The 22,107-nt window shown below is 35.3% G+C and overlaps 1 protein-coding gene across 1 annotated transcript in view; it reads right to left on the bottom strand.

The window, feature by feature from the left end:
* The window catches only part of LOC130246098 (trichohyalin-like), a 144,323-nt gene that overhangs the window by 46,993 nt on the left and 75,223 nt on the right, over positions 1-22,107 (bottom strand). The window contains exons 6-7 of the mRNA XM_056478960.1: positions 4,678-4,771; positions 1,003-1,077 (exon numbers count right to left, since the gene is read on the bottom strand). Coding sequence (XP_056334935.1) covers positions 1,003-1,077; positions 4,678-4,771 — 169 coding nt within the window. The remainder of the gene's footprint in view (positions 1-1,002; positions 1,078-4,677; positions 4,772-22,107) is intronic.

The raw sequence follows: 22,107 nt of genomic DNA, 5'->3' as shown, positions 1-22,107 counted from the left end.
AAGTATAGTGCTGTTGTTAGATCTATAAATATTGTTTTCATTAACTGAAATAAAGCTGAATTAGAATAAAAATTACATGAAAAATGTTATAATTTGTTTAAAAGTTTCCTTAGTAGGTGCAAATGACAGTCAGTATAATTTAAGTCATCAATTGTTAGGGTATAATTAAAATTTTATTAAACATACCAGTCACAGTCACACAATGAGGGCTATCTATTTTCAACAATTTATTCAAACAAGTAGTACATTAATAAACAGGAGAAGTAGGTAAGTGAGAGTCTTTGCAATGGAGCAGATGAATAGTTGTTTACATTGTAAACAAATAGCTTCAAGCAGACATAGAGTGTAAAGTCACTTCCCTTAATGATAGTTCTGTTTATCCACAGGTTTGAGAGAAGCATCCACAAGTTAAACGTTCATGGGAAAGAGGAATCATCCACTGAAGAAGTGGAGTCAGGGAGAAGGTAAGGTGAACCGTCAGACTTCGATTCCAGCCACTGACTGACTGAAATCTCAGAGTTTGTCTAAGGAGTGCTGATGTGGGGTGCAGATCTCTGTCTGTTTAGAACTCAGGTGACGGTGCTCTGGTGTGAAGCGAGGTAGCAGGAGATGGGTGCTGAGGGAACGTGATGGTGAAAGGGAATGATAAACAGAGCAGCAGGAATGAGCCAGGGATGTGACAATACCTCATAAAGAACTGAAAATGGTAATTTGTTGAATTTGCTGCATTAGAAGGTCATATCTAGCGAAATCAAATGCTTATTCAATCATAAACAATCAAACAGGGCAAGTTACATGTGAACACATATTTGATATCCCCTTCAGGTAAGGGGAGGATAGTGACCACACTATGAGTTTCTCTCCTGTTTTTGCCCATAGCATGCAATGCCACAGAGCTATTCGCTTTAGCATGAGATGGTACATTATCAAGTTCAAATATTGGTTTGCTGCTTTATGTTACTTTAGCAGCTGCATATTCAGAGTAAGATCACACTTAAATACCTTGTCCAAGGCATTGCACAATTTGATGCTTTCAGCAGCAAAGAGATTCAGTTTCTTTTCCATATTGCTTGAAACCTGAGGTCTTCATAATAACATGGAATGTCCTTAAGCTGCGGTCACACCAGAGTTTGTGTGTGCGAAATTCTGGCATGCGGCGCTGTGAAAAGGGGCGGGATTAAACAAGATGATTAGACATTAAAAAAAGCGAGCGATTGCTCCATGTTTTAAATTTCTGTCCAGAGAGGTCCTGTTTTGATCCTCGATTGGTCTCACGCAGTCAAGTGATGTGATTTCGCAGGCCAGAGTTCACCAAGCTTGAACTTTGCACCGCAGCGACCTGCAAAACTTGACACATGACCTTGCGTTTCCGGTCTGATGCATTTGCGTGCATATGAATGGAAGTCTATGGGAGGAAAAGCCCAGTGTGACCGCAGCTTCAAGTAGTTTTCCTTTAATTGGGCTCACCTGGCAATCTATTTATCACAGGGGTCTGATATAGATTTCACTGATTCAAAAAGCACTGAGACACAATACCATTCATGACTTTAATTGAAACACTTGAAAAAATCTGCATAATAATTAGGAACCAGCCTGATCTCATGAGGAAACATAAGTATTTCACGTTTTGTCAGATCATTGGCTAATTCTTACGGATTCATATAAGTTCAGTCGTACGAAAATGTACGATTTTAAAAAGGAGGCGTGGCACATACCCCCATTCTGTCAACATTAAATTGACTCCCTATTAAATATTGTATACATTTATTATATACAGTATACATCTTATTGACTACTTCTAAAATCTAATCGGCTCCTCAGTATTTGAGTGAGCTCTTAAGGTATTACAAACCTTCATGTCCAAGTATAGCGATCACCTACTCAATCAGTCTCATTTCCAATTCCCTTTAAGAGGGACCTATTATGCCCCTTTTTACAAGATGTAAAATATGTCTCTGACGCAATGTGTATGTGAAGTTTCACCTCAAAATACCACTCAAATAATGCTTAATAACTATTTAAACCTACTCATTTTAGGCTTTGATCCAGATTGTGCCATTTTAATGAATGTGACTTTAAATTCAAATAAGGTTGTGCTCTTTTCAAAAGGGGGCGAAGCTACAAAAAACCTGTGCATCAGCATTAACGTTATCTCTGTGAAAAAGTGAAAAGAACTGTTTAAAAAAAGAGAGATTACAGTGTTCATTTGTGCATATAAACCTCCACATTTTAATGCTCTTAGTCGCTGACATTATCTTCAGCAGGTAATAACTCTAATGGAGGATTGCTGCTTCTCACTCAGGGCTGTTTGTGCTAATGAGGGAGAGATCATAACTAATTTTCACTTTATTTTTGGCTATATTCACACACTGTTGCACATTAAAATGATTAAACCACTTATAAAAGTGAGTTTTGCACAACAGGTCTCCTTCAATAAGCAAATTGTGGTCACTCCATTGCAGATTTGGACTTTGTAAGTATGAAAACAAAACATCCCACTAGCAAGGAAATGGATATGCTTGTCCGTGAGGTTAAAGACATTGATGGAACTAGCCGGATTCCACCAATGCATCCTTAAGTGAAAAAGGCTTGGGAAGAGGTAACAGTTTTTATATTTGTGTTACATTTTACTTTACTTATTTTATTTTAACTTTACATTTTAATCCTTTCATTTCTTTTATAGACATTGAACTTTTTAGACTGCAGCTCTGCTCTGTCAAGTGATGGAGTTTTGGTTCCTTGCCACTTGATTTGCACCGTCCTTTATTTACATGCTGAATTTTTACATAACACAATACTCATTTGCCACTGAAAAAATACTGTAGCACAATAAAAACATCCAACAGGACAAAATGGCTACAAAATCCATCTATCCCTTTTCATAATGGTTAATTTAATCCTCGTGTTGTGAAAAAAATCAAATAAAGCTTGCTGTGCCATTCTCTCTGGCTGCACTCTGTCATATCAAAGACAGGATTTACTGTGGTTTTTGAAATATTGAACTGTCACCAACTGAATAAAATGGTTAGAGCAATTACAAACAACAAAGAGGGGGATGGTGACATGCCATATATTTTTAGTCGGGCATGACCAAGGCCACCATGTTTTTCATGGAGCCCAGAGTGCAGACAGAGTTCGTGTGAGAGAACCAATAGTGTTTATGTAGTGTGAAACGCCATCTATGTGTGTATTTGACAGCAAGAGACCACTTCCACCTAGACTTGGATGCATTTCTGTGTTAATGGCAGGAAACCGGCGGGTCTTAAATGTGATTTGCACTAAATCAAACAGCATTCCACTTAATACTAGCGTGCTGAGGGTAGACCTCAGCCCACAAATATACAAATGAATAAGATTTCAATAATAAGAACAAAAAAGAACTAAACTGAACATCAGACAGAAGTAAAAGAGAAAAAATGTGCTGCTTTTAAGTCGAATAGTGGTAAAATTCCTAGAGTAGTACATACGGTAACTTAAGCTTATTATGATATTTTGGTAGACTTTAAAATATGGACAAAGCGACAGCGCCTTTTCCCATTGAACGCTTTAAAGGCAAAACACCTCGTGACAGGCACAAACTGTCGCAAAAGACTGCTGAAATTGGAGCTTGGGCATGCGCAGAAGGACTGCCTGATGGAGCCAAAGGCGGAGCCGCGGAATCAAGCTTCCAACCAACCGCTTGTATGTTAACCACGCCCCCCGAACTTCTCACTTGAGGGCTGGGATCTGCACTATGACAAAGGGTCGCCAATATAAATATAAGCACTTACATTAAAAACACTTAATAATATACAATTTAAAAACTGTGTGATGTAAGCTGTTATAATTTAATAAAAGCAATACATGTTGGACTGCAGAAATAAACGATCTTTCATACAATCTAGCCTGAGTTTAACTAAGCCATGAGCACAAAAAAATATTTCTCTTATAACAGGGTTTTTGGTATTTGTTATCTTCACAGGGGAAGCTTATGACTTGTACTGCAGCCAGCCCCCATGGGCGATCTAAAGGCCCAAAGACCTTCACTCAAAAGCAGGCGTGTGGCACACTTGGTTTTGCCTGATGAATTGGTACTTGACTTGATGTTGAACATTGAAAACTTGGAAACATGGTGATTAATTTGGAATATAGTTCAGGAGCAATATAATCTTCAACTGAGCTTTAACTGTTCTTAATCTGTTAAACATCACTTGGTAAAAGCTTGAAATATAATATATTTCAATATAATAAATATAATATATTTTTAGGCATTCATATGTACTTGTATAAGGTACTGTACCAATATGAACTTTTTAGATATAAATGTGTGCAATTTTAAAAGGTACCACCGCTGAGACAGCTGGCGTACCTTTATTTCTGAGATTGATTTTATATTTTTTTACTCACCTGCACAAGCAGCACCTACAAAAATCTTTAATTCAGAAAAAACACATTATTTTTGGTTCCATCAAAGTTAACCCCTTTGGACCTCCTACATGCTATATTCTCTAAAGTCTAGTATAGGGGTCTGCGAGTTACTCAAATTAAATGGTGTAAACACTAGAAGTTCATTTTCAGAATAGAGCAAGGGACATACCATTGAAAGTGTTTCATAAATCAAACAAGCCATGCCAATCCAATCAATACATCATGGAATTCATAAAGAAAAACAAGTTTCAATTTTGTGACAGTCCTCACCTTTGAACTGTGCTCTTCTGCAACTTTCAGCCTGCTTCTGAAGCTCTCTTCCAATCTCTCTAATTCTCCCATGTGAGTTTTCTGCAGCTCTTCTCTGTGAGAAAATAATGGCTACTGTAAATTCACTAACAGAAGGCAATAGAATTTAACAGAACATACAAGCTGCTTTAATTCTAAAACAACACTTATACAGTTGAAGTCAGAATTATTAGACCCCCTCATGATTTTTTTTCTTTTTTAAATATTTACCAAAAGATGTTTAACAGAGCAAGGACATTTTCACAGTATGTCTGATAATATTTTTTTTCTTCTTGAAAAAGTCTTATTTGTTTTATTTCAGCTAGAATAAAAGAAGTTTACATTTTTTTAAAAACCATTTTAAGGTCAAAATGATTAGCCCCTTTATGCAATTTTTTTTTTTTTTTTGATAGTCTACAGAACAAACCATCGTTATACGATAACTTGCCCAATAACCCTTACCTGCCTAGTTAACCTAATTAATCTAGTTAAGCTTTTTAATGTCACTTTAAGCTGTCTAGAAGCATCTCGAAAAATATCTAGTAAAATATTATTTAAAACTTAAAAAAGGCACAGTGACACATTTACTGTGATGCATTTATGAGCAAGCATGTTTTTCTGTTTTTGATTCAGTTGTTATGGAAACATAGTTGTTATTTTTGTTAATTGTCTCATGTAATAAAACATTCTTATATAAAACTATGACTAACGCTGATCTGCAGTCTCAGGGCTAAAAATGAAGAGGAGAAAAGAAAAATAGGGTCAATAAAGCCAGACACTGTAATGAGCACTTCAACTGCTAATTCTAGCTTAAGAAATTCATTAAACATTTATAATTCACAATGAACACAAGCTGTCAAAAAAGATGGACATGCATATATTGCATATATCATCTTTTTGATTTTGTTAATCAGAACTGTACCCTACAGTCCATAATATATCAATTTCTTTTTCAAATATTTCCCAAGTGCTGCTTAACAGGAAAAGATTCTGTCAAACCTTTTTTTTAAATGCAATATTTTTAATAATTAATTTATGATAACTCATTTATTTTGTCTTTGTTATAATGACAGTACATACTATTGTACTAGATATTTTGCAAGATACTAGTATTTATCTTAAAGTATAATTCAAAGGCATATGTTATTTGGTTAACTAGGTAAGTTAGGTTAATTGGGCAAGTCATTGATTTTTATTGAAATTGATCATAGAAAAAAAATATGTAGCTAATAATATTGACCTTCGCTTCAGAACCAGAAATCATAAACAAAAATTGTGAGTATAAATAAAACATACAGTATTATGTACATACTGCTGTATTTTTATTGGTGGTGTAAAGTAAGAAATTACAAATACTCAACTTACTGTAAGTTGTACTGTACCGTACTTTTATCAGAATTGTAATTTACTAAGTAGTTTTAAAAATGTGTACTTTTACTTTCCCTTGAGTCAATTTTTTGTGCTGTATCGGTACTTTTACTGCACTATTTTCCTTCAACCTTCAGTCACTACTTTATTTCTTTCTTGTCTATGGTGATTGGCTAAAGTAGAAAAATCAGTCCTGTGATTCTTGTCCAATCAAATCGCTCATAGAAGTAAATTGCATCATACTGAACAACCTCAATACATGGGAGCTTTATAAATGCAGCAAACCTTTTGGAAGCATTAACAATGTCCAAGAAGATGTCCAAAATCTTTACACGCAATGACGCAGAGACTTTTATAGATTGCATGTCACTGATGAGAAAATGAAGGATGTCTACTGTATGATGACTGAAATCACCAAACCTAGCCTTAACCAATCACTAAATGGCACGAATGAAAAATGGAAGGAAACACTGAACGAAGGAAGGACCAAACTAATGAAGGAAGGACCAAATGAATGAAGAATGAATTCAAGGAAGGACTGAACAAATGAAGGAAGGAACGAAGAACAAACAAAACAAACAAACAAACGAACAAACAAACTAATGAAGGAAGGAACAAAAATATAAACGAACGTACGAAGGACCAAATGAATGAAGGAACGATTCCAGGAAGGACTGTACAAACTAAGGAAGAAAGAAAGGAAGGAACAAATAAATGAATGAACAAAGGACCTAATGAAGGAAAGAACAAAAATATGAGCAAAAGAACGATGAATGAGCAAACAAATGAAGGGAGGAATGAAGCAAGGATGAAATGAATGAATGAAGGAACGAACGAACAATAGAATCAAGAAAGGTTGGAAGGAACAAACAAATATAAGAAGATCACTAAATGCACTACAGAATGTTACGTTTACACATCCTTGCACAAACTGCATGTAAACACATCAGCTTTTTACAGCATAATACTCACTACTCTTGAGTACATTTAAAAGGGTTACTTTTTCACTCATATTTACAACAGATACTTTTGCTCTACCTGCACTACATTTTTGGGCAAGTAATGCTACTTTTACTGGAGTATGATTTTTCAGTACTCTTTCCACCTCTGATTTTTATTCATATAAATATATTTCTAAAGCATAATTCCAGGTTTCGACTACACCATATTTTTGTCAGAAGAGTCATTTTTTATGATTTTGTGGTGTAGTGGACAAGAAATTTTCTGCAGATTGTTTACTGACCATTCATTGCTTTTTATATCTAACAATTTTGTCAAATTTTCCCAGAGATGGGTTGCGGCTGAAAGGGCATCCGCTGCGTAAAACATGTGCTGGATAAGTTGGCGGTTCATTCCGCTGTGGCGACACCGGATTAATAAAGGGACTAAGCCGAAAAGAAAATGAATGAATGAATGAATGAATGTTGTCAAATGTAAATTTCAAAGGAAACATGCTTTTTTTTGTCAGGACATTTTAAAATGACACACAATATTAAAAAAGGATAATTGACAGCCACCACAACACTCTACATGAGTTCATATTTTACAGAGATATTTTAAAGAAAATCTTCTTCCAAAAACTGTAAGAAAAGCAGAAATACTAAATATATATTCTCTAAAAAAAAGGTTCTCATTATCACCCCCCCCCATATTTATTATTGCCATGCACAGAGAGTAGATATGGCTAACAGACAAGACATCAAATGTTTTTTTCCCTTCCTGTTTGTCAAGAGTTTTAAACTGTGATTACACTTTGACTCATCCTGGTTGTCAAAGCCTTTGAAAAGCTCTTCTGCTATTAGCCGAGACAGACAGTGGAGATATGAGAAACGCTGGTGACTAGACAGACAGTTGGCAGAAATTCCATTTTTACAACACATTCCTCTGTGGCTCAAACATTCCTCCCATGAGACATAAACTGTGACTCCGTAGACAGACTACTTCCATACTGAATTGGTGAAGACTGAGACGTACACAAAAACAAACAGCTCAGGAGAAACTTCAAAGTCCCAGCAGACTAACTGGATCAAATCGCCACATACCAACATTCCTACATCCACTTACCCTGACCTTATGTTTCTTCGAAATGATATTTCGTACCTTATGAACATTTTGTACCTTAAAGGAACACTCCACTTTTTTGAAAATAAGCTGATATTACAGATCACTTAGAATTAAACAGTCGTGTTTTACCATTTTTTAATTCATTTAGCCGAACTCTGGGTCTGGTGGGTGGGAGCACTTTTAGCTTAGCTTAGCATACATTATTGAATCGGATTAGACCATTAGCATCTCACTTAAAAAAAAGAGATAAGTTTGATAAGTTTTCTTTTTAAAGCTTGACTCTTCTTTAGTTACACACATGTACTAAGACCAACAGAAAATGAAAAGTTGCTATTTCCTAGAACTATACTCTTATTCTGGTGTAATAATCAATGGACTTTGTTGCTGTAGGCTACAATGCCAGCAGCAATGATATTACAGTGCTGTTACCTAGTTACAGCTGGGGACTATTATCAGATGGTGCATAATATAATTGTGCCTACTGCAGCCATGTATAAAAGTAAAGCCATTTGATGACTATGCCAGAATGAAAGTTAAACTCCTAGCCATATCGACCCAGAAAATAGCTACTTTACAATAAACTAAACCAGTTCTCAATGTAACTACAGAATAGTGAAGCTTTCAAGAGAAAAATTATCAAATGTTTTTTTTTTTTTTAAGTGAGATGCTAATGGTCTAATCCAATTGAATGAAGTATGCTAAACTAAGCTAAAAGTGCTATGGTAAAACTATTTAACTGTAGGTGACTTGAAAAATAAGCATATTTGAAAAAAAAAGTTGAGTGTTCTTTTAAATATGGGTGACACGGTGACACAGTGGGTAGCGCTGTCACCTCACAGCAAGAAGGTCGCTGATTCGAGTCCCGGCTGGGTCTGTTGGCATTTCTGTGTGGAGTTTGCATGTTCTCCTCATGTTAACATGGGTTTCCTCCGGGTACTTGTGTTTCCCAGACAGTCATATAGACATGCGCTATAGGTGAATTGGGTAAGCTAAATTGTCCGTAGTGTATGTCTGTATGTGTGTTTGTCCTGGTCCTCCAGGTTGGGGGTTGAGCGTTGGGCTAACGACCCACCTTGTAAATATTTGTTTGTTACAAAACACCAGAATTGTCCAGCTAAATATCAGCTTCGATATAAATGGCCCTGGGAGTAAGTAAGTTCCTTTAAATGAGTATAACATGCTAAATATAACTGTAGTATGTGTTAATAAAGGTTGCCATAATTCCCAGAGAGAGAGGAAGTCACACAGAGAGGAAAAAATGAGCAAGCAGAAGATTCCAAGCATATTCTAATTTTTTCCTGCTTAAAGAGAGAGGGAATGTTTCATCTTGCCGGTCTGATGGTATACGTGCCGTGAGCCAGCATATTATTAATGTTAGATAGGTTGGGACTGACAGACACGCAGTTCTCTGACAGCAGTTGTGCAATGGCTCTCAGGAGAAATGGCCTATAATGGGGATGTCTGAGGGAAATGGCTCTCAGAAACACAAGTGTTAAATAGGCCCGGTCTGGAATGTCCACACTTCGCTGCACTTGTGCCATCAAATCAATGGAAAGATATCAGAGTGGCAGATAGAAAGCAAATGCTATGAAAATGGAAAAAGTTGGAGAGGAGGAAAAGTTATCACGTTAAAAGAAAAAAAAAAAAGTTTTGAAAGAAGTTTAGTGTAACTAGGATTTTCAGTACAGTTTTGAGGTTGAGGTCACATAACAAAAATATATGTGCCCACAGGCATGAGCTAAAAAAATCGTCATGGTTTAAAAAAGTGACATAGTTTTGAAATAAACAGGTAAAATCACTGTTCAATATTTTTAAATAAAAATTTTTTAACAAAAAGAATCTTGAATATTCCAAGATTTATCTGAGTTGCTTAATTGTGAGTCGCTTTGGATAAGCATCTGCTAAATAGGAAACGGGAATAACTTTTGCCATAATATAAGCTCAAAGCAGTCTTTTCTCTTTTGGCATCAACCAGTTATTTTATTTAAAGCTTAAACTGTAAAAAAAAGGCTGTGATTTTAACGGTAGAAACCTGTAAAAACTCTATGATAAAAAAAAATTTAATATACAAATGATGAATACCCATTAATTGACTTTGCCAGAATTAACAGTATGTCACTTTTCTTTGACAATTATTTTGTTGTCATTATTATGGTTCTTTTTAGATTTTTTTTTCTTAATAGTTATGTACATTAGAGTTTTGTCAACTATAATGTTGATAAACAATGTTTATTACATTGCTTTGTATATTACATTGCATTGTCGTGTGTTATCATGATAGTGTTTAGTAGTGTCCACGATTATGTCACAGTGCATGCTCATTACTACCACAATGTACACGCTACACACTAAAATATGGTGTAATTGTTTGTCCCAGTGAACTAACCCAATACCTGAAATATTTTTTTAATTATATTTATAACACAGTAGATGGGGGTTGTCCATATTTCACCCAGTTTAGGTTGAAACAGACACCAGCACATCTAAATAAAATGTAATATTAATTATTTATCAAAATTATAAATTATATTAAATTATATTACACATAACATCATATCATTTTGACTTTATTTTTTTAAAATACTTCCATTAATTATATCATATAACCAGTTTTATCTTCTAATCTAGTTCTTTATAAATATGTCTACATGTATTATATCATAACTATTTGTAGCTGCTTTTCTTCAGTCTATTGTAACACTGTTCCTGAAGCAGCAGATCCTGCTTTTATTTTCCCATGTATCCTTCTCAGCATTTCTGTAAATCTTCGCTCTTGTACAGATCTCAGTGTTCTCACGGTTTTCAACTGACTGTTTGTGAGGAAGGCAATTTATGAGTTTGAGACATTACTTTAAGTCCAGGGTGATTATATGTCTGTCTGTATCTAGAAAAACTCAGAACACTTCATTCAGGCAGTCTGTTTAAGATAAGACTCAGATTCTCTTTCAGAAGCAGATCTTTAAATTAAAATGTCAATGTAATTTTTTAAATAAAAATAAACACTGTTGCCTGTCAGTTACAATCGCATAGAAGCAGACATTTTAATGTGTACATTGTTTTTAAAACAATGTTACATTAGGCTCCTGACTGGCATATGTGTACATGTAAATGATGCATTCACTTATATATTTACTCTGTGTTCAAAGGCAACACAAATACACAAGACAAAAACAGGAAGACCTAATCCTGCTAGCTAGCGAGTTAAAGTTGTTTTCAATAATCTGTGTAATGATTATACTGAAATGAAATGGAAAACAGTATTTAGATGAAGTAGCAGTACAGATGCTTGTGCACTAATGGGGATTGTAGGATGTAAACATGTTGTGACGACTGAGGTAATGTAAAGATTAAAAAAATGTTGTAACCGCTATTTTGGGCTTGAGGTGGGAAAATGCTTTCTGCAATCAGCTGTTTAAATGTTTGGTAACACTTTATTTTGATGGTCCATTTGAGTATTAGTAGACTCTCTGCTTAATATCTGTTGATATGCTCCTTCAAAAGACTAACCCTAACCCCAACCCCAACCCCAACCTAACAGTCTACTTATAATGTAATGTGAATTAGTTGGCATGTAGATGTAATGTCACTTCAATTCAACAAACGGACCATCAAAATAAAGTGTGACCAAATGTTTTTGATGGCATACAATTTTATTTTTTTATTTCATTTGTATTAAATAATCAATGTGCTGTTAATAATTTTATTTTAAGTGCACCAACATACTGTACAGGCGACGATCAGCTTCATGTCAAGAAGGTTGCTGGTTCGAGCCTTGGCTGGGTCAGTTGGCATTTCTGTGTGGAGTTTGCATGTTCTCCCCATGTTGGTGTGGGTTTCCTCCGGGTGCGCCGGTTTCCCCCACAGTTCCAAAAACGTGTGGTATAGGTGAATTGGGTATGCTAAAACTGTTCATAGTGTATGTGTGTGAGTAAGTGTCTATGGATGTTTCTATGGGTTGCAGCTGGAAGGGCATCCGCTGCGTAAAACATATGTTGGATAAGTTGACGGTTCATTCCGCTGTGGCGACCCCAGATTAATTAAGGGAGTAAGCCGAAAAGAACATGAATGCATGAATGAATGAAGTATACTGTACAAGGAGGCATTGTCAATTACTTGATTGTATAATGGTTGATATTCTTGATATGATTTTATGTCACCTAAATAAATAGTGGAGCAAGGTACTTGGTTGTGGGTTGATTTCAAGAGAAAGCAAGAAATGATAAAATGTGTACCTTCAATTGAATGTAAGTTGCTACTACATACTAAAATACTATCTTTCAACCAATATATAATACAAAACCTTTTGCACAATTAAGCTTAGGGTTAGGCAATGATTCAGTTATAAAGTATTTTGTGTATAAACATTTTAATAAAATGTATTAACATCATCACTTCTCCTGTGTATATATTTACAGTAGCATGTTCAATATCAGAATTGTTGTCTTTTTTTAAGATAAAACGTACTGTTACAGTTTTATTTTTATTTTATATTTGTACATAGTACTTTAATGTTCTACAATACTAGTTTTTAGCTATTTTTTTTCTATATATGCTAACCCACAGACATTTGATCATTTACATAGCATTTTAGTAGTATAAGTGATGTCACCATTGATGTAAAATTCCCTTCCTGAGTAAGGATGAGAAAATATTTATTTTTAAAAATAAACAATAAGGTTACACTGGGCCCAACAACCATTAAAACAACTAACAAGGCCTCAAAATGCACAGAAAGTTTTCTTTTATTTTATAGACCATTTTGAGGGATGCAAACAAAAACAATGGTCCTAACGTATTTCCTGTTTTACATTTTTAATTTCTATAGCTTCCGAGAATCTAAAAAAAGCCACATATTGATAAATAATGTTATGATAGCTGTTTTAACATTAAATTATGATTGAGTTGTCTCTTGTTACAGTTATGAAATAGTTTCATAATAAGCAGGAAATGTTTATGGGCCAATGCTATGATCACATTGTATTGGTCTATATTTAAAACAAATATTCCTGACACCAAAATTTTTAGTCAAATTCTGTCTCTAAAATTGATCATCTATGACTATTTAACCAACAATTCAATAAAATAGACCACAAATACCAGGTGTATTTTGTAATTGAAAGGAAATCACACAGCATATATTTACATAGTCATTTAAAGGGACAGGTTGCCTCAAATATGGAAATTCTTTCCTCATTTACTCATCTTCCACTTGTTCCAAACCTGCCTGAGTTTCTTTCTTCTGTTGAACACAATGGAATATATACTGAAGATTGTTTATAACCATGCCAGTATGTGTGAGAATGTAAAATAAATTTTACTTGAAGTGTCACATCATGCTTCAGAACTCATTCATTTCTGATTAGAAAGAAACTTTAGCTTTTTTAAAGAGATCCACAAAATTCACACAAAAATTAAAATTTACTGGCTATTTACTTTCCCTCAAGTGGTTCCAAACCTTAGCTATTTACTTTCCCTCAAGTGGTTCCAAACCTTAATGTGTTTTGAGTGTTGAATACAAAAGGATATTTTTCAAACCTCCACAGTAGGAAAAAATAAAGCTAAGGAAGTCAAAGGTTACAAGTTCCCAGCATTTTTTCAAAATAACTTCTTTTGCGTTTAACAGATGAAAGAAACTCAAACACCTTTGCGAAGGGTGAATAAATGATGATGGAAACAATTAAAAACAGCTGCTGAATATTTTTGTGAAAAAGATAGGTTCAAAATAACTTTATAACCCTAAATAGTATGGGTGTGACGAGACCTTACTCCACGAGACGAGACGAGATTGGGTTAACGAGAACGAGACAAGACGAGATTTTTACAGTATTTTTACGAAATCTTCAATGCTGAAATATATGAATGGAAAATATTTTATTCAATTGAAAAAAAAAATCACAAATTGCAAAACTATTTAGGTGTTTTTTTAAATCAACTTTTAATGAATGTTATTTTACTTCTATTTTAATGAATTATATGCAGTAAAGGACATGCAAACACTGCAAAATATTTGCTAATATAAGAGTGTAAAAAAAGATTTTTATTCAACTGAAGGAAAATCACAAAATGTAAAACAATTCAAGTGCTTTTTTTAACTAAACTTGTAATAAATGTTATTTTACATTTATTTTGATTAATTGTACCATAAAGTACATGCACACTGCTAAATATTTAGCCAAACTCTACTGACTTGCTTCTGACTTGCTTCTTGTACAATTTCACATGAGAATCAGACTCCTTTCCACAAATTGAACTTTTTTTTTTCAAATGTATGTATGTAATGTCATTTTTGGTTTTTAACAGTTTCACTTTCATTTAGCAACAGCGTCCGTTTTTTTTTTTTCCGGACAGCATAAACGTCTGTTCGGTGATGATGATAATGACGACGACAAGTGTATGTGTCTCCAAGACTTCACTGTGTGTGTGTAATATCTCAGCACTTTATCACGTCCTCCAACCCACCAGGGGGCGCAGTGATATTGCCCTATACTCCTCAACATTAGATGGTGGTAGTGAATCTTGTTCTCTTAAACTCCCCTGTAATCAGCCTAATCCCCACCACCTGTTCTTTGCTCTATATAAGACTGCTTTGTATCCTGTTCTGTGTTCAGTCCTGAACTCTACCTCTTAGCTGCCTTGTCCAGTGTTAAGTAGTAGTGGGCAAAGCGATGCTTCATGAAACACTGAAACAGTCGAAGCAAATGTGTGGAAGTTTCGAAACCCCACTCTACGGTGACACCTAGTGGTCATGTTTGATGTATTGCACTGGGACAGCTTCATCAAAGAACAGTTAAGCAAACTGAGGTATTAAACCCCACTTTGTAGATTCGCATCTTCAAGTGATTTAGTGGAGTGGTTAGGGTTCCTGCTTAACGTATGGCGGTAGTGGGTTCAAATCTAGGCTGGTACAGCTATTTTGAAATGCTTTAATATCAGTTTGAAATGCTTTATTCTTGTATCGTTTTGTTTCAACATTGGTCTGACATCCCAATAAACACTTTGAATAAATATGTCTTGTTTTGGTCCTAAAACAGGGTTGTTGCTAGATCAGAGATGGTTGTGGCCAGAAGTTTACAGGAATTATTTATATTATTCAAAACCTAAACCCAACCGTCACAGTACTTTAAAAATATTAATTGTTGTTTTACAGTGTTACAAAAATGATGCTAAATTGACAGTGTATTAGCAGCTGTATCTTATCTAGACTACAACATAAAATAGTAACATGATTAAAATAAATAAAATCATGATTTCGGAGTATTTGTAGTATTCGGGATTCGAACCCAAAAGTTATTTGAAGCATAGTAACAACGTGCACACAACATGGTCCACTAAGGCATATGAGACAGAAGTTTAAGCAACTCTGTCAGTCAAATGCAGAGTCGCCAGGTCTCGAAACACTTCTGAATTGCCTGATGATTTGAATAGTTTTAGTCACGTGACCAGTTGTTTCGAAACACTTTAGTCACATGACCTGGGTGTTTCGGATCATGCCTTTGTGATCTCGACACTGTGTCGAAACCTCAGTTTCACGTCAGCCATCCCTAGTGTTAAGTTATTCTCAAGATTTTTTGCTTGCTGTGTTCTTATTTGATTGTTCTGAGACCCTTGTGTCTATTTTATTTTGAATGTATTTTGGGAAGCTCGGCTTTGCTATTCTTGTTGTACTTTTTCAACCCTGGCTGTAGAGAGATATCGTCTCCTTGTCAAATTCTCTTCAGTAAAGATTGTATTATTTTTGGAATTCATACGTTGTGCACTGACTTTGTTCCTCCTCTGCTCTTGGGCCACCAGTAGCTGACTTAGCTCATGTAGTAAGAACTACTGCTAACCACACCATAGACCTGGTTCGATCCCCACTCAGACCATTAGAGTGTGTGTGTGTGTGCACGCACACTTGAAGGAGCTGTGTGTCTGTAGTCCTTTATTGACTCAATGTGTGCAGAGAAGTGTCAAACAGCTGAGTGTGTATGGCTTATCTTGTCGCAAAATGCAGCTAAAAGTCCTACTCAATGCGGTTTTTGGACGCGGCAACCCTTGAACTCTGTTATCCTGCCTCCAATCTTCAGTGCCAAATTCACCCTCACGCTCTATCACAACTCACGAGAAAACTTTTCACGTCCACGAGAAATCTCAGCGCGATTTAGTCTTGCGAGATCTCATAGGCCGAGATCTTGTCACATCCTTACTAAATAGCAAGGCTGTGGCTCCTCCAAAATGTGTAGAAAAAAATATGTATGTTAACGTATGATGTTTAAAAACAAACATTTCTGACCACAAAATTTGAAGTCAAATTTTGTCTCAAATGAATTCATAATAAAAAAATCATCTCCCTGCTTTTGACTCTTTGAACTGTTTTTTTGTTATCCCATGTTCAGGAGGTTGTCAGGGGTTCAGCAATTGTGGTTTTATGACCCCAGGCTTTTCGTGTGAGCGACCAGAAGCAGCTCCCTCAGTAAAGTGTTACTCACTCTCACACTATCTGACTATAAAAAGCATCAACAGTGCCATTGTGATCCGGGCAGATGCATGAAAGAGTGGTTTGTTCTTATTATTCAGTGCTTATACAAAGGCTGAAAGAGCAATTGTTGGGTTGGCAGGAATATTAGAGGGTTAGGGGACAAAATGCCTTCTGTAGAGCAAAGCATGGGTCAGAATCTGTTCTGGTGTAAAATGCACAAGCCAGGACTGTGATAATTGGCAAAGTGTGGTTACTGTAGGGCCCTGTTATTGTATGACTGTGGGTGTGTGTGTGTGAGAGAGAACACAACGCACTTGCTTTTTAGTGTGCTAGCTCAGCGTTTGTCCCTCTGAACTAAAACAGCACGCTCGGTTCAAGCACACGGTCAGGACGTTCTGTTAACTTCTCTACAGTGGTTATTCTTGCTTTTCACAATGCCTCAGAAACAGTGGTATGTGGTGGACATCTCAGGCACAGTCACCTCATGCCTCATTTATTTTTTATTAAGTCTAGTTTGATTTGACATTTAAAATGTGATTTCTTATATTACATCATTTCAAATAGAATAACTAACACTAATAAAGAAAGTGTCATTAGAATTAGCTCTGCCAACAAATGCATTGGGCATAATCAATATACATTGTAATAAAGTTCATTCATTAAAAGCTACTCATAGCTTGTGATTAACTGGCTGTTGTTGTTTTTCTTGTTGATTTACACTTTAAAATCACATCATTGGATCTTTATCTCAACTGACATTTATATATATATATATATAATGTATCTCTACAGTTTTTGTGTTTAACTGACCTTTTAAGTATATTTAAACAATATATTGTGTATATATATATATATATATATATATATATATATATATATATATATATCTGACTATGGATCACAAAGTCAGTTTTATGTTGCACATGTATATTTTTGGGAAATGGGTAAAAATGGAGGATTTTTCTTTTAAGACAAAAATATCAGTAAAGATCATGTTCCATAAAGAATTTTGTGAATTTTCTAGTGCAAATACATGTAGCTCAAACATATTTTTATTAGTAATATGCTTTAAGTATTTAATCTGGAGAACTTTAAAAGTCATTTTCTCTATTTATTATATTTTTTTAACCCTCAGATCCCAGCTTTCAAATAGTTGCATCTTGGCCAAATATTGTCCTATTGTAACAAACCACAATGTCCACATTGATGGATATCAATAGAAAGCTTATTAATTCAGCTTTTTATTCAGATCTGCTTGGATATAAATCCTAGTTTAGGAAAATGTACACGTATGACTGTTTTTTTTTTTATCCAGGGTCACATAGAAATAACTCTGGACAATGACCTGGTTTTTGTGTTGTATTTTCATGACCAACCCACACAATTTATTGTTTCAAACTGCTAAAAATGTCAATAAGTTTTCAACATGTTCAAAGTTCCATAACCAATTTAAAAGCATACATAAACACCTGTGAATCACAGGCTAAGGACAAATGTTATTTAATGGTTTTTACAATGCATTTAGATTCATTTTGATTTCTTTTGGGCAAGTTCCTGCTTGCATTTTTTTTAATTCTGTAGCAAGATCCTTTCATTTCAGTTCCATACACAGTATTCATTTTTTGCTAATGTTACTGCATCCATTTTAAGGAGTTCATTAATTTGTAAAAAGCGGGTTGTCACTCCCACCGATTACTCAACTGTGCAGTGCAGAACGTGAAGTTCTAAAAGCTGAATCCACAATTGGATTTAGCTAAACAGTGAGCTTAAAAAAAATATTGCCTATTAGTATTCTTAGGCCATGTTCATTCGTTTATTCATTTTCTTTTCAGCTTAGTTCCTTTATTAATCTGGGATCGCGACAGCGGAATGAACCCCCAACTTATCCAGCATATGTTTTACGCAGCAGATGCCCTTCCAGCTCCAACCCATCACTGGGAATTCTTAGGTCATGTGTCCTCTAAAATTAATTAGAAACCTTCCTAAAAGTGAACTTACACCAGAATACATTTTAATTTATTTATTAATGATTCTTGCTTACATGATCATTTAAAGGTGACCTGGTGGCACAGTGGGTAGCACGTTCGCCTCAGAGCAAGAAGGTCAGATGGGTCAGATGGCATTTCTGTGTGGAGTTTGCATGTTCTCCCAGATGTGCTCCGGTTTCCCCCATAAGTCCAAAGACATGTGGTATAGGTGAATTGTGTAGGCTAAACTGTCCGTAGTGTTTGTGTATGAATGAGTGTGTATGGATGTTTCCCAGTTATGGGTTGTGGCTGGAAGGGCATCCGCTGCGTAAAACATGTGCTGGACAAGTTGGCAGTTCGTTCCGCTGTGGTGACCCCAGATTAATAAAGGGACTAAGCAGAAAAGAAAACGAATGAATGAATGAATGATGATTTAAAATGGTTCAATCAAGTCATTCAGTTATGTTATTAAGTTATTTTAAATAATAAGTATTAATTATTTATGTTTACTTGGGAGTTTACCTACAGCTGCGCATATTCTCCCATCAAGTTTTACAGATCACAACTTTTGCGTGGCAGCACTTTTCTGAAAAAAAGTCAGCATGCTTAAACATTTCTCCAACTGTCTGAGCATTTTAAAATGTTGAGGACTCAGCTTTTCATGTAAAATACATGCTCAGTGCCTCTCTTTGCTGCTATTTTATTTGTATATATATATTTTTTAAATGGGGTGCTTCCACTGACACAGACAGAAAAAAACACTGATCTGAGAAAAAAAAAACTTCTATGGACATGAGCATTTACTGTCATTTTTTTCTTCAATTTTTTTAGGCTGCACTGCCTCTTTTTCTCAGATAAAACACCTTTTCTTTGAAACAATATCAAACTTAACAATAAAGAAACAGCTCAGCTTACAGTATCTACAATCAAATGAAAAGCTATAATTATTGTCTACACTTTTAACTTCTGAGGGCAAACCGGATTGTCCTGTCTGTGCTTTTAACAATCTAATCTGTGTCTTTTCCTCACAGGATGACATCTTAATCACTCATTTCCATCTCATTACTCAAACACCTGTGACCCTCGACCTCACCTCACCTGCAGAACGAGCATGAACCTGCCGAACAAAGCCCTAGTCTCAAGATTGGCCTGTCTGCTCAGTGACGAGTTCCCTACATTTTTAGAAAATCAAGTGTCTGCCTTGGGCTGTAATGAAAGGTGTTGAAGAGCACTTGACCGGGTGACCACTTGACAAATAAAGAAAGGAACAGTCTTTGCTGTAGGATACAAGAACTTCAGACAGCAGCAGACTATGTGTGGAAAACACTGAATACTGCAATAGGAAACATTTAAAAAGGCTTGCAAAGACATGTTTAAACATATTATACAGTTGCTTAGACAGGTTCTAGCTTTTATCTGCAGCAATCAGTGAGCTGACCAGCTATTTTCTTGCACCGATCTGATCCAAACAATTATCAAAATAACCTCATATATGTTTGTTGTTCTTTGTTTAAGGAGTAAACAGCCATTTTAAATACTAAGCTGTATACTGTTAGCAAACATACTCACGCCACCCATAATCCATAATGTGAGTGGTTTATAAATCAAAATGTAAATCGCTGTGTTATTTTTTTTCCCACATGAACTGGAAGTGGTTGAGACTTTTTTCAGTATGTTGATCCAGTTAACAGTTAATCCAGAACTCAGCAGGTAGGGTAGTCACCCACTCGCGTGCTTCTGAACACACAACTCCAATTCTCTTTCACTTGCATTGGCTTCCTGTTCTTTATCGTGTACAATATAAAATTCTTTTATTAACTTACAAAGCTCTTCACAACCTGGCACCCAATTACCTCTCTGATCTACTTCACTGGTACACTCCTCTGTGCTCACTGAGATCTTCTGCGGCTGAACTGTTATCAGTTCCAAATTTTACTATGAAGCCATTTGGTGGCAGGGCTTTTAGTTGCATAGCACCACAGTTATGGAATTCACTGGCGTTAGATATTCGTCTGGTGGACTCTATCTCCAATTTTAAATACCAGGTTAAAACCTTTCTGTTCAGGATTGCTTTTAATGACTTTCTGGATTAATATTATGTTAATTACTTTTCTGTCTTGTTTTTATAATGTGCCTGTGACATACTTTAAGGTGTCCTTGAGTGCTCTGAAAGGCGCCAATAAATAAAAGGTATTGTTATTATTATTATTATTACTTTTTTCAGTATGTTGATGTACCTCCAACTGAAACTGAATATTGAGTAGGAGGTGGTGCTTTGTTACACAGCAAATAGTAAAGCGAACTAATGTGTTTGTTTTTGCAATTTTCTTAACTTAGAACTTCTTTTTTTTCAAAATGCTGTTTCTTTCCATTTGGCATGCATTATTAAATTCCATAGCACTCTTCCACCAGTCCTTACGTCTTATTTGTGTCTAATACCCCAGTTTGTCACGGTGGCATGAATGAAATGTTCATGAGTGAATGTGAAACTGCCGAACTGCAGTTAAAGTGACCCAAAATTACAGGAAACTCTTACATGAAAGCACTTCACGTAAACTCCTTAATTATATTACTGTCTATTAAGGCAACCAACTATTACAGATGTCTATATAAACGTAATCAGTAGTGTCTTCAAAGTACTGTAAGTGAAAGATACAGAGGGGCATCCTGCTGATTTGATTCAGAAGGGCACTTTTTTGTCAGATGGCTCACCGGTCAGGTAACCACTAATATATATATATATATATATATATATATATATATATATATATATATATATATATATATATATATATATATATATATATATATATATATATATATATACTAATATACATCTGTGTGTGTGTGTGTGTGTGTGTGTGTGTGTGTGTGTGTGTGTGTGTGTGTGTGTGTGTGTGTGTGTGTGTGTGTGTGTGTGTGTGTGTGGTTCTCTCCCATTCACTGTGCCTTATGTTTACCCAAATTTGTTGAATTAACCTGATTAATGAGAAAATCATAAGGGGAGAAATGTTGTATCAATTGTATCACATTTAAATGTTTAAAGGTCAATGTTTGCTAAAAACAAGCACTTCATTTAACCCCAAAAAGAAGACATCATTACAGCAACATTAAATAGCCAAACATTGTGCCAAAACTTAATGTGACTTAATGTGAACAAAGCTCTTCTTGTGGCACAGAATAAAAATCTGGGTATACCTAGGCATAGCTAAATACATTCTCATGTGAATTCTTTGAGTGTAAAATCCCTGTGAAATACAGGCTAATTGGAAAAACTGGCATTTTAGGGCTCTCATGTAATGGAGCCATGTATGGAGCACCTCGTCTCATCACATCAGAATTTAAAAGGGAGAGATGTATTTTACAGTTATTCAGCAACCTCCTAAAAGGCATTTAACTCTATCTTTTGTTAGTTTGACATGAAAATTGTGAGATTTGCTGCCGATAATTGTAATGAGGCAACAGATGCATGTGCACATTTGTAATGGGGCAACAAACACATATAGACTCCTGAAAGTAAGTTTATCTGCGCTTATGCATTGTATCATAACACTC

Source organism: Danio aesculapii, chromosome 18 (assembly GCF_903798145.1).
Source record: "Danio aesculapii chromosome 18, fDanAes4.1, whole genome shotgun sequence".
NCBI classification, from domain to species: Eukaryota; Metazoa; Chordata; class Actinopteri; order Cypriniformes; family Danionidae; genus Danio; species Danio aesculapii.
Note: the sequence above shows the minus strand (reverse complement) of the source record. Positions and strands in the feature narration are given on the sequence as shown.